This window comes from Gavialis gangeticus, unplaced genomic scaffold (genome assembly GCF_001723915.1).
Source record: "Gavialis gangeticus isolate Ggan-Ray unplaced genomic scaffold, GavGan_comp1, whole genome shotgun sequence".
NCBI lineage: Eukaryota > Metazoa > Chordata > Crocodylia > Gavialidae > Gavialis > Gavialis gangeticus.
This window is the reverse complement of record NW_017729022.1, coordinates 7,460,608-7,473,990: the sequence shown is the minus strand read 5'-3', so window position 1 is coordinate 7,473,990 and position 13,383 is coordinate 7,460,608. Positions and strand designations below refer to the sequence as shown.

The window sequence follows — 13,383 nt, the reverse complement described above, 5'->3', positions numbered from 1 at the left end:
AGACACAACTCTTTCTATTATCCAACCTAAAGTATTTGATTCAACAAGTATTACATGAAGTGAGCTTACACCACTTTGTGACTGAAAATATGCCATTCATCAAGCCCCCTTCACTTATAATGTTGCATAATAGTTTCTCATGCATTGGTTTAGCATGTTTACTGTATCAGAGGAGCACCTAGCATATTTTTAAAGAAAGGCAGCAATCAATACTAACATTGAGTGACCGTACTTAACAAATGCAGAAGTGTTTTGTGCAGATGGCATGATATACTCTGCATTATATTTTGTTTGGAACTCAGCTGTCTCATCAATAGCACATAAAAGAAGTATTTATTTATATAAAAATTAATGAAAAATATTTTAAAATAACAAATCTGTATTCAATCTAGTCATAGACAAAGCCACATTAAATAAAAATAAACTCGTTGGATTATAGAAGCATTTTTATTCTTTTTTATGACAAATTTTACTTTTCAGTTATAGAAATTCTCCATATTAAGAATTATAGTGCAATTCAAAATAGGAGTAAACGTTTCCACATTTTCAGTCTTAACATAAGTGATAAAGTTCTGAACTGACTTTGTTTTCAACAAGCCATTCATTTCTAGGGATCTGTCAAGTTGCTAAAGAAACAAATCAAAGGTAAAACATTCTATAAAATGTTTTAATAATGTCTTATCCACAGGAGCATTGAGACAGACATAATGGCTCAAACATTTTATTGCTTTTGGAAAAATTGAACTTCAGATTCCTTCACAATCAAACTATTTACTCCAAATAAAAATAATACATATCATGTAATAATGTATAAGATTAAAAAAAAGGGTTTTGCATTTAAGATGACACTTAAGGGTGTTGTTTCATGTTTCTGCTGCAACACTCTCTGCTGTTACACAGTATGTAAGTACATTTGGTATAGCTCTTATTTATAGTGTTACACCATCAGAGCCTCACTCCCAATAATATTTTTCCCCATCATTAACACATAGGTCATTCTTGCTCTGTCAGAAGTGGTGTGCGTTCTGGAGGCAGCACGGGCTGTAATTTCTGCCAGCGTCTTGGAGGCCAGAGGATATGAGTAGCACGAGCATGTAAGAGTCCAAGAGAAACCTGCAGCAATAATATAAACCACAGAGGTAATAAAACAGAGGGGTCTTTAAATATACAGAATATGACATTTTTTAATAGGAAGAAGGGAATACAAAGCAAAGAATTTAGAATCTTTCAATGTGAACTACAAACATCATAAAAGGAAAAAGGAAATACACCTTGCAATACCAGGACTAGTTGGGAATTTTACAACAAAGTAATCTTTCTTTGGAAAAATGTTGGACTTTTTTAACTCAAAACTTTATGGGAACATACCAGTTTTGACAAAATTTTGGACTTAGGACCAGAATTGAATTTCTAGTGAAAATGAAAGCAGTATGCCTCATCCCCAGTAGTTAGGGCACTCACTCACCTTTGATGTGAAAGGCCTAGCTTCAAATTCCTTGGTTGCCCAATTTAGGGTGAAGTTACACATTTCACTTAGACCACACAATGGACATGTTAAACATGAGTGTGGGCATGTTAAGGCTCATTAACTCGTGCTAAGTGCCCCGTGAGCATCTCAAAGTCACACCACTTTGGGCAAGGGTTAACTCTAGGCCATGCTACTTTAGCTTGCATTAGGGTAACTTCAGTCTGCTCTATGGAGATAAATTAGCAATATACAGTCCTCAAGCATCCCAGGATTTATGGCTCCGGGGCTCTCCTCCTCCCCCGAGGAGGGCTTCCAGCCACACCCCTGCTTGTAAGATAAGGGTTAATACTGTTTCTTTCCTATACTGTTCTGACTTGCGATTATAGGGCTGGCAACTGCTCACAGCATGTCCCAACTTTACTGCTGCTTAACATTCCACGGATTCCATATGGTCTAAGTATAACATGTAACTTGACCATTAGTCTAGGACTTGACCCTGGGTATCCCATGTCCCAGGTAAATGCCCTGTCAAGCAATTGGCTCAGATGGGCAGGCTGACTCTGTGTTCTTCTGCGAAAAATCAAGAAAGGTTTCAGCTTTGTCTCAATGCAAAATAGGGAAGCTTTTAATCTATGAAATTTTCCTGCAGTGGCAAAGCATATCCCATTCAATACAGATAACATGCATGTCTTTAAATCTGAATGTTCTGCAGATACTGCAGACTTCAGAATTTCCCCATATTATGTTGCACATCATATTGCGAATAGAATACTGTTTTCCGGTTATGCAATGCAATTTCAAAAATGCCTCTGTCTGAAATAATGAGTCTAGTTTTCAAATATGGTTAACTGAGACTAGGTATTTAAACTCTATATCTGGATACCAGATATTTTAATGTTGTTGTCTACTTGCCTATACACAAAATTTGGGCACTTGGGGCACTTCTACACATGCTCCAGTGGGGAGGCGGGGGGGTCCCACCATCTCACGTATCAGCGTCCCTGCACTTAATAATGGTGGCGAGGGCACTTGAACTGAAGCTCATTTGAGCTTTAGTTCAGTTGCCCTCACCACCATGTTTGAGCACGGGGACAGTGATACACAAGACAAAGGAGACTGCTGGAGCACAGCAATTGCCATTCTCTGGCAGACTTTTGATTAATCGAGTCTGCTCTGACACGCTGGAATTCCAGTGCATTAGAGCAGCCTCTCTGCTTGTGTACAGGAACCCTTAATTTATCCAGTCATATTTAGACATAGCCTTTAAACTCTCACTCTTCACTGTGATTTGCAGTACTTTCTTATCAGTACTATCTTAACTAAAAGCAATTTACCTGCAAATCTGAATAAATGTAAACCCCACGTAGGGCTTCCATTTAATCAGACTACATTTAGAATGGCTTCTTTACAATTATCCTCACATAGCTCATATCTTCCTTCCTACCCAACCTCTCACTGAAAAAAGAATCTTTTTAGTAGGTAGGCAGCTCAGCGTTTTATGCAAATAGACACCAAACAGACCCCTAGGAATATCTTCAGCTAATTTTCTTGATTTAATTTCACAGGATTAATGTATATGCACCAATCTCTCTACTACATAAAAAAATCACTGAAGTTGAAGTGGCCTATATCTAATTCCATATTTTGTAGCTTGATTAAGCAGGTGCTGAATTACTTGAATATAATTTGGTTAGTTAACAACCCACAGTATCTATGAGATTCAAAACTAGATCACTGAAATTACTATCTGATACTTTATTTGGCATTTTCTTGCAGCTTCACTTCTATGGTAAGGACAGTTATGTCCAAGTTTTTGAATGACATCTGTTTAGAAGTTCCTTTTTTGATAGATTTTTTAGCTACATTTTTGCTGGTTGTTCCACTGGATAATTTGTTGGGCATTTATAACACATTGAATGCCCTCTATTTTGCAGCAGTGAAGCAGTTGTAATATTTTTGCGGAGATTTGTACTCCTTATAACTGGCATGATAACATACCTATTACAGAGCTCACCACAGATCATTGACTAAGGCACTGAGGCAACTACCAAGGCAACATGTAAAATGTAAGAATATACTAATGACAAAAAGGAAAAGGCCCACTTCTCAAATCTGCATCATGAATTTTAGTTTCAAAATTCTGTATGCTGTCAATACATACAGCATCCCATGGAGTCAATACAATTTCTGTACATGGAGTGAGAAAATAAAGGAGTCAAAATTATGTTTGAATATCTGCAACTATGATCAGGTAAAACTGTGACCCAGAAGATTACTTCTACCACTGTCTGTCTCAATACAAGGAAAAAAATCTCTATCTAGTACAGTTGATTTACAGGAAAACATGACTATTCTTATTGTATGTTACACAGAGCAAAAATGTAAACTGGTCGGTTAGTCTTTAATACATGGCAAATGAAGCTAATGATACTGGACCTTTTTATCCCAGCCAAGAGGTTCACTATGAAGACATATTTATTGCAGCTTCAGCAAAGACTTTTTTTTTTACTATATTGTTTATTAATAGAACTCTGCAGTCAGCAAGGCAAGTAAAGGAAATCAAGTCTGATGGGGAAATAACTGGATTATTTTTGGAGAACACAGATGCCTTCATGGAGAACAAGAAGAAAACTATCAAGCCCAGATTCAGGCAAGGAATGAATTGAAAGAACTGGGGGACACAATTTTGCTTGTTAAGATAAATAATAAATTAATTAAGCTTATTTCACTTACAGAAACTAACTTATGATGCTTTAAGTGAGTAACTCTACTGAAGAGAATAGAGCTACCCTGTTAGTAAACAGACTTAAATCCTTTTATGTTTAGATTCTTCAGAACAATTTCTCACTTATAGCCACTAGCAAGAAACACCAGCAACCTAAATTGTTGATTCCTATTCTTAAGTGAACATTAAGACTCTAACATCATGTTCTATTTATTATTCTTGTTGTGGAAATAACACTATTGAAGTGAATTGCATCCATATTATTTCTTAATAGCCTGAACTGTTGAGGCATTAATTCTTCTTAAAAAAATCTCTGAATATTTAATTGGCCAATTGAGAAGTCATTTTTGTTAACATAGCAATTTTACCTACAAAACAAGCAGTGAATGAATAATACTGTTTTGACACAACTACTGTGCTAAAAGCATATTTCCTGGAAGTGTTGCTATGTTAATCATGTGGAGGGCTGACTGTCTTGGCACTCCTCTGGGGATAGAGGAACTTGGGCTTAACAGTGATTTCTACAGTGATGTTCAAGACACAATCTCCAGCATACTAGACACAATGGGGGTAAATGTTCTAAGTACATTTTTAGAGTAGATGGGGCTCATATCCATAATTCTTCTCCTGCTATCTCAACCTTCATTTTTCAACCACAACTTTTATAGCTTTAGAGTGGACTTAAGCTCCAACTCCCACAGTCTGACACCAAGAATGAATGATGTCTCTTCCAAGCCCACCTACATTTGGGGGACATAGCAGCAGTGTCTTGTGGCTAGAGGTGAGGATCAAGTGCGCTGGCAGCCAAGGAATCTTTTGAAACAAAAGGTTTTCTGCCAAGGCTACAAAAACAATAGAAAAGCCTAGTTTTCTAAGCCAGAAATTGAAAGAGGCCCCAACAATGGAGAAATTCCCAATTCTCTGAAAATCTGACAACTCTGGCTTGTGCCACTAAATTCAACTGCTCTGCACCATTTTGCTTCTCCTGCTTTATCTGTTTTTTGTGATCCCATTTTATTTCTATTATTCCTTTCCAATTCTTTTTTTCCCTCATATTACTCTCAACCCCCAAATCCTGGGTGCATCCATTTATGATATGTGTGCACTACCAGTGGGTCAGCTCTAAGAATGCCCCACCTACCAGCTCATACTGCAAACCTAGCAATATGCTGGTGAAGGTGCTCTGGGTCACTCCTCTTTGTAGCCACCATCAAGACCTCAGTCTCTGACATACATGAAGTTGGCCACTGGACATCCCATTGTGACACTACAGTGGTGCATTTCCAGGATTGGAATATGAAGCAGGAATGCGTATCCAGGTATCCTTTGATGCATCCCATCTGGAAGACACCACTAGGTCTTTAATAGCAGAAACAAAACTGGGGCTCTTGTTTCTATGGCAAAAAAGTAAGATGATACAGAGTAGTAGCAGAGAACAGAGTTCAGCTGAGCAACTCTAATGAGGAGCCAATAGTACATGCCTCACCGTGGCTGCTTTTTTGCTAATACACATAGGTACTTGATTAGGTTATGAGAAGAAGTAGGAAGTAAAGATATGCACTCAGAGGAAAATCCATAATTATGCTACACTGCTATAATATGCCAGCCCTTTTTGAACCCTGATTATATAAGCCCCAGGAAAAGCAGATTTGAGTAACATTTTTACACTAAACCTCTTTCAGCAAAAATACATATTTGGGCTGTGTACAGACATTACAAATAGAAATTTGGGTGGATTAGATTGGGTTAAAAATGGTCCCCCAATCTAACTTAGTAATTAGGTGCTAGGAGCCCAAACTAAAAAAAAATCAGGGTAGGGGCAGATGGGATTGGTGGGGGGAGGCAGTTGGGCCCACATGGGGGTTTGGGGAGGTTGGCAGGAACAGAGAGGTGCTCAGATTGCCAACCCCCCCAGAACCCCTCAGCCTCCCTCCCAATTTTACTGAACTTCTCCCGATCCCACATACCACTCCCGGGCTGGTTTTACTGGCGTTCAGGATGGGGGGGTGATCAGATTTGGGGGTTGGCAGCTCTGCAGAGGTGTTAACAGGACCAAGAGGGCTCTCTCCTCCCACCAACCAGAGGCTATTTTTAACCCCCTGAGTTCCGCACCTCCAGGAAAACAGCCTCCCCTGGCAAGCCAACCTCCCATCCCACCTGCCCCTCGCCCTACCCCAGTGCTGGAAGCAGCTTGTGGAATTGGGAGGGGCAGGCGCTGGCAGGCTTGGTGGGGGGGACAGCAGGCTGGTCCGCAGAGGGAAGGGGGAGGAAACAAGGGGCTAAAATTAGCTTGGTACTGTGGGGAAGGAGAAAGGAAAAGTGCAGCCCCAGGGCTGGGACCAGTGGCTGTACTTTCTGAGCCCCAAGGCTGCACTGGGAATGTATACAAAAGTTGAGTTAAATTAGTCTAGCCATACCCAATCTAACTGAGCACACATCTGAGGTACAGTTAAATTAGACTGGGTTGGCTATTTCTGACCATCCTGGAAATTCTGTACAGTTTGCATTTAAAGCAGCCTAACTAGGGATCTAAATGAAAGGTCTGCATGTGGGTGAGCTAGGTTAAATTGGGTGACCATTTTTAACATGATCTACCCTCCCAGAATGTCTCTACGTATTCTTGGTGGCACTGAAACCTTTCACAATCACACAATATCACTGTGTTTTTCATGTTAAAAAACATAACAAGCACATTCTGAAACATTTGAAATTACCATTTTCCATATTTTTTAAATGAAAGTTTCATTTCTTTGGTTAAAAACTTTTAAAACTTTAGTTATAAATAAAAGCTTGCCATCAAAGTGAAACATTTCCACTTTTTTACTGTTTTGAGAGACCAGAAGTACAATTTTTTTGAATATCAGATTTTCTGAACATGTTTTGCTTTCATTTCAGATTGACACTATGGGTAATTGTTCCAAAAACAAAAATCCATACTAGAATGTAAGGAATTTTGCATTGTCCAATTTCTGTCACAAGGTAGTTAACTACAAGCAAAAAATATTAATGATAAAACCAGTCCCTTAACATAGGACCTATATATCATTCCTAAGTGAAGTTTTAGTATTTGAGGAGGAAATTCTCATGATAATGTATTGCTTTTTCATGAGAAAGTTAAAGTTTTTAATTAGTGTTTCTGTGACTGATCTTGTTTCCTCGCTTTTAAGCCTGGAAGAATTTTATTTTTGTATTTGCATTTTGTCTCTTAGTCTTTATAATAGGTGTTTAAATTGTCTGAAACCTGGAAAATGCCATTGGCAGAGAGAAACTATAGGTTCCTCTCACTTCATGCAGATTCTATATGTGCAAATTTGCTTTTCTGCAATGACCCTTTTTTATACCTAAAATGTGTTATACGTGAGGTACATTCACTGTTATGTGATCAGTATGGAGGAAGCCCGCAGTCAGCTGCTTTGTGCAGTGCATTGTGGGAGTGATGCACACCAAAATATAGTTTCCTGTGTGGATCTGTGCTCCTCACTTGTTGTCTGTGACATGTTTCTGTAGTGGCCATCCCTATTATGATAGTGCCCTGTACTTGTGTGTACTGTCTGCGGTAGGTGAGTACCAAAATGGTCTTGTAAAAGTGGTACAAATGGGTTGAGGGTCAGTAAAGTAGAGGTCTTGGAACGTATCCCTATTTGTTACATTGTAACATGGGTTCCTTTATGCAAATTCAAGTTATGCACCATTTTCTGGAAATGCATGTACAGCTTAAAGCGAGAGAAGTCTGTATAACTCTAAAAGCAAAAGTAGAAAGAAATAATACCAAATTAAAAATGCCATGGATTATACTGCACAAGAAAACTGTTATCAACATTTAGAAAACCATCATTTTAAAAATATGTCAATCTCATACGTTGCGTGTGTCCCTCTGGTTTTAACCCCTCAGCTTGAGTTATATTCTACATATGTGCCATAGGTACTACAACTACTACAAAACAATGCTAGAGACACAAAAGACATTGCAAACAAAATTAAATGCTCCCAAAATTGAAGCATAATAAAATAACATCAATCACAATTAGTGTTTCTTATTAAGGTTCCTTTCTCTTGAAGTAGTACATTTTCATCAAACTCTTTGTTCAAATACAACCGAAAACAGAAATGTACAGGAACTCTATGGGATTCTTACTACCTTTTAGTTTTTCTACAAGTGGTTTGCCAACTTGTGACACAGTGGATAATCTAGGTAAGCCTTTTTTGTTGTACATGCAATGCTTTTTGTATGTCTAAACTGCTGTTTAGACCTAACCCAGACCAGCACTGATGTCCTAATCCACCAACCATACACAAAAATGCCCACTATTTCCTCCCTTCTTCCAGCTCAAGTGATCCAGCCCAGTGCCAGAAGTTTTCCTGAGCATCAGCTATCAGGCCAGTCCTCCTTCTTTCCCCTCACCATTCCTCTCTGCAGTGTGTTCAGTCAGCAAAAATGAAAGACAAGGAATTTCACCAGCAGCTCTTCTGCCCACAAATTCCTGTCTCTGCTGCCCATAAGGTAAGCAAAACATAGAGGGTGAGATGGGTGATAGGCTTGATTCCTAAATGGTATCCATTTTCCTGATTCTGCCCTGTGAATGAGTTTGCCCACAGCTTATTCTTTCCTATACTTCACCTATGCTGAACAGCAAGATATGTAGAAGGGGAAGGGATGTTTGGATGTCTCAGCATATTTGAGGGTGCCCCTCACAGTCACCCTAAGTTAAGGTGTACCTATACCTATTGTTACATGGATCCCAATCCTCAGAAATTATATAGCAAAAAGAGTATTAAGGGTGCCCATGAAAGTACAGCTGAGGATTCCCCCACTATGGAAGAATCCCAAGATGTTGTAAAGTTGGCAGGAATTATCTTTCAAATGCAGAGGAGAAGGTTAGGGCGCAGACATTTTTTTAAGGACAGGACTAGGATACTGTGCCTTCACCTAGTCTCAAGCCAACAGGGAGGGCTGCAGTAAACCTAGCTATTCTATGTAAATCAGAGCAAATGTATAATTACACTAACTTCTGCTTTCAAAATCAAGGGGAAGCATAAAGGTGGTCCACAGCTTCTCTTGCCATCCCAGCTGTGCTGAGTATGATACCCATGATACACAAATCCTAAAACATTAATGTGGAACAGACACTTGTGTTCAAAGAGTTGATGTAAACTATCACCTTTAGAGAAAGAAAAGACCTGGAAACTTCAGTCTAAGAGGTGAATGTTTCAGAATGTAATAGAACAACTGAAAATATAACTTCAGAATGGAAACACATAAGTAACTACCTAGTGTCCTACCTATAATACTAAAATAAATATATTGTGGAGGATAGTGACCTGTGTCAAATTAGATTGTCTGTCTTTAAGAAAAGCTATTACACTGGGTTTCAATATTAGATTGTAGGTGTAAAACAGTCTCACAAAGAATCTTCTCAGTAAATTAGCCTTTCCAAAAAATCTATAGTCTAATAGAAAGTAAACATGATTGCTATTACATTTTATTTTCTGTACATGGGTGAACTTTGAGGCAACCACTCCCAAGTACAGCAGTAGGAGAAAGTCTCAATAAAAATAAAATCCTGGAGATTAAAGGCATAATGAAGAGAAACTACCTTCTTCAGTGGAAGAATCTATAATAATAAACAAGAACAGAAGAAGCAAATGTCCTTGATCATCTTCTTTTATGCATATAAGAAACACATAAAGGTGAGAACTAAGGGATTTTTTAAATTAGAAAAACATCACCACAACAGATTTTATCGTAAATGATCCCACTAGCTTGTGTAGCTGCAAAATAGTCTATGTAAATTTGAGCAGACGTATAGCTGCTTTAACTTAAGCTTTCTGGACCAGGGTAAGGCAAAAGGCTTATCAAAATAAAAATGCAGTATTCTCACTGTAACTCTAGTAAGAAAGGCAAGATAATCTACAACTTAACTCATTCTTTGCCACCTCCCCAGTATAAATAAGGCCTACTGGAGCCATACAGAATGACTGACAAAATAAAGAATAAAGCCCATTAATGATGTTGCTATATGTTTCATTAGCACTACCTTCAATAACAGATAAAGTAAGACATACACATTTCTATTCCAAGACCCTACTGTAGATTCAGCTGAGGATTCAATGAGTTCCTAATCACTGGATTTTTTTCTAATATAATGAGTATGGGTAGATAGGCATATAAACACACTGTATAAGTACTGTATATACCTTTGTGAATACATCTATGCTATCTACCTATCTGCATAAGTGTGTGTATGTGCATATGTATACAAACAGTATACGTATATACATATATGAGTACACACACACACACACACACACAACCATGTATATGGGAGAGAACAAAATCTATTCACAACACTAAGTCTGATTCAGAGAATGAATGGAAGTCACACTGTGATACAGAATGGCTATTTGAAATTCATAGAACATTTGTGATCACATAATTTTAATGCGGTTTTGCAATTAAGCTCTTCATATTAGAGCAAGTGGGCACTGTCTCTGAATTCTTAACAAGAGATCAATTTCTTGCTTGAATCCAAAATGTGTTGTAAACTGCGATCAAAATAATTGAGTTAAAATGTTTTCAGTCAATTTACAGAGGGCTAAATTAGGCTTACCTTATAAAAGGGATAAAAGATGAAATTTCTAATTAAAGTATTATATTTCACACTGGCACATGATCATTTAAAGAAGCCATGGGATCTGATCCCCTGACCAGGGCCCTGATTCCTGATCACAGAATCATAGAAAATTAGAGTTGGAAGGGATTTCAGGAGGTCATCTAATCCAATCCACTGCTCAAAGCAGGACCAACCCCAACTAGATTATCCCAGTCAAGGCTTTGTCTTGCCAGGTCTTAAAAACCTCCGAGGATAGAGTCCACAACCTGTGTAGGTAGCCTGTTCCAGTGATTTACTACCCCCCTAGTGAGAAAGTTTATCCTAATATCTAACCTAAACATCCCTTGCTACAACTTGAGTCTATTGTTCCTTGTTCTGTCATCTGCCACCATTGAGAACAGTCTAGCTCCATCCTCTTTGGAACCATCCTTCAGGTAGCTGAAGGCTGCTACACTAAATCCCCACTCAGTCTACTCTTCCCGACACTAAATAAACCCAGTTCCTTCAGCCTCTCCTCATATGGCATGTGCCCCATCCCCCTAGCCATTTTCAATGCCTATCACTGGACTCTCTCCAATATGCCTACATACTTTCTGTAGTGGGAGGTCCAAAACTGGACACAGTACTCCAGATGTGGCCTCACCAATGCCAAATAGAAGGAAATAATGACTTCCCTTGATTTACTGGCAACATCTGGTGATCTTCCTTTCATGTCACAATTGTGTTCTTTCCATTTGCCACTACACGGGGAGCCTGGCATCATGATACCAGGCTCCCCCTGCACCAGCAAGTTGTAAGCCAGATGCCTTTAGGTCCAGAACTAGGCCAATTGTTTGCTCCAGCCAGGGACCACACTGGGATATCAGATCTGCTCCAGTGTACTCAGAGGATTGGGACTGACAATCACCTGATTGTTGGCTTCTGCCTGACTCCATCAGGGCTGGTTCAAGACCCTGTGCAGTCCTTGGCTGTAGCCAACAATAACCTTATTTTGGCCTCAGCCTGGACTTGCTACAAATTCAATTTCAGGTGCCATGTAAACCAACTCTAAAAAATGTTCTACATATCATGTGGGACATTTTTATGGCTGGTTTGCTGTTTTATGGTGCCTTTAATTGGGCTCAGATGTAGCGTCATATCATATGCAATTTATGCTCTGATTAACATGTTAATCAGAACATAAACGTAACATGCAGAGTGGGCTACAGTCATGCACAGAACTTGCTTAACCTCTTAGCATCAATTAGGGTGGTCTTCAATTATAACTTCAATTCACATAAAAATCTGGGGGCCAAAAAAAGGCTATGGGGAGTCTGGGTGCATCCACACATGCCAATCTGGACCGCACCCGCTGCTCCCGGCTGTGCGGGGGCACTCTGCCACGGGATCCCAATGACCCCAATGGCAGCTGCTACTGCTGGTGAGTGCCAGAATTTTTTTTAATTGCCGAGGTGCTGGGGCCAAGTGGGGCAGCCATCAGGGGGGCAGGGGGCTGCAGGAGATGGAGGGGAATAGGGCTGGGTGAGGCAGTGATCAGGGAGCTCAGGGGGTAGGTGGAAGATGGGACTCGGTGGGACAGCCATAGAGAGGCTGAGGGAGCGGGCAGGGGAGGCTCAGGGGGTTGGGGGGTAATGGGGTCAGGCAGGACAGCAATCTGGGGGGACTCAGGGAGCAGGTGGAGGATGGGGCCAGCCGGGGTCTCCAATGGCCCCCTCCCCCCTCTTTCAGCCCCCACACACATTTACCAGCATGGAGCTTTGGTCCAGCTCCCTGCAGCATGCTTCAGTACCAGTGTGAGAACCAACCATACAGACAAATTTGCAGAACAGGGAATGTGAGAATTTTCCCACACATGCTTCTTCCAGCATCTCAAAGGGCTTTGAGATGCTGCAAGAAGCACGTGCATGCTTATCTGGACATGCCCTCTATGGGCATATAGGTGCTCTTGTTAAAACTTTAAGAACTTGTCTATGTATCTACAGGGCAGAATGCCTGGCATGTCTGCAGGTTAATGTCCAAGGGTCCAGATTGGTTTGTGCATCTGGCTACCCACCGGGGTAACAAAAGAGCACTTTTCACTTTGGGACTCCCAGACCAATCCACCTCTGCCCCTGCCCAGCACATACAGAAGTAGTTTGCAACTACTACTTACAGGCATCTATGTTAGCAGGAGCCTAAATGGGCTATGTAGACAATTGGAGCAAACTGGCATTCTGTTGCAACATGGGCAAATACCTTCCTCCACAACCCTTTTTAGACGCACTTGTTCTAGACATCCACAGGCAAAACCTAGCTGGCAGGATCTCAATGCCCTACAACCCAGCCTCACTCTCAGGTTTCCATTAAAGGAGTTTATATGCAATAAAGGAGTTTATTGTTTTGCCAGGCAAAGTCCAGATGGAGGGTCAAGTGACACCAAAAGAATTGGAGGGACCTGAGATGGTGGGTAAGGTTGTTCCTTCTTATGGAGAGGCTGGCTGCAATGTGAGTTTTGACTAGGAAGCCACCATTAGACATATGGTGCCCTTATTATTTGATAGCTTCCCTGGCAACTGTGCCAGAGGACAGTGGTGCTGATA

At 40.1% G+C, this 13,383-nt stretch overlaps 1 protein-coding gene across 1 annotated transcript in view; it reads right to left on the bottom strand.

Annotated features, from left to right (window-relative positions):
• Window positions 1-433: 433 nt before the first annotated feature.
• The window catches only part of IMMP2L (inner mitochondrial membrane peptidase subunit 2), a 1,062,180-nt gene continuing 1,049,230 nt past the window's right edge, over window positions 434-13,383 (bottom strand). The window contains exon 6 of the mRNA XM_019514565.1: window positions 434-1,113. Within this exon, the coding sequence (XP_019370110.1) occupies window positions 994-1,113 (120 nt within the window). The 3' untranslated portion in view covers window positions 434-993. The remainder of the gene's footprint in view (window positions 1,114-13,383) is intronic.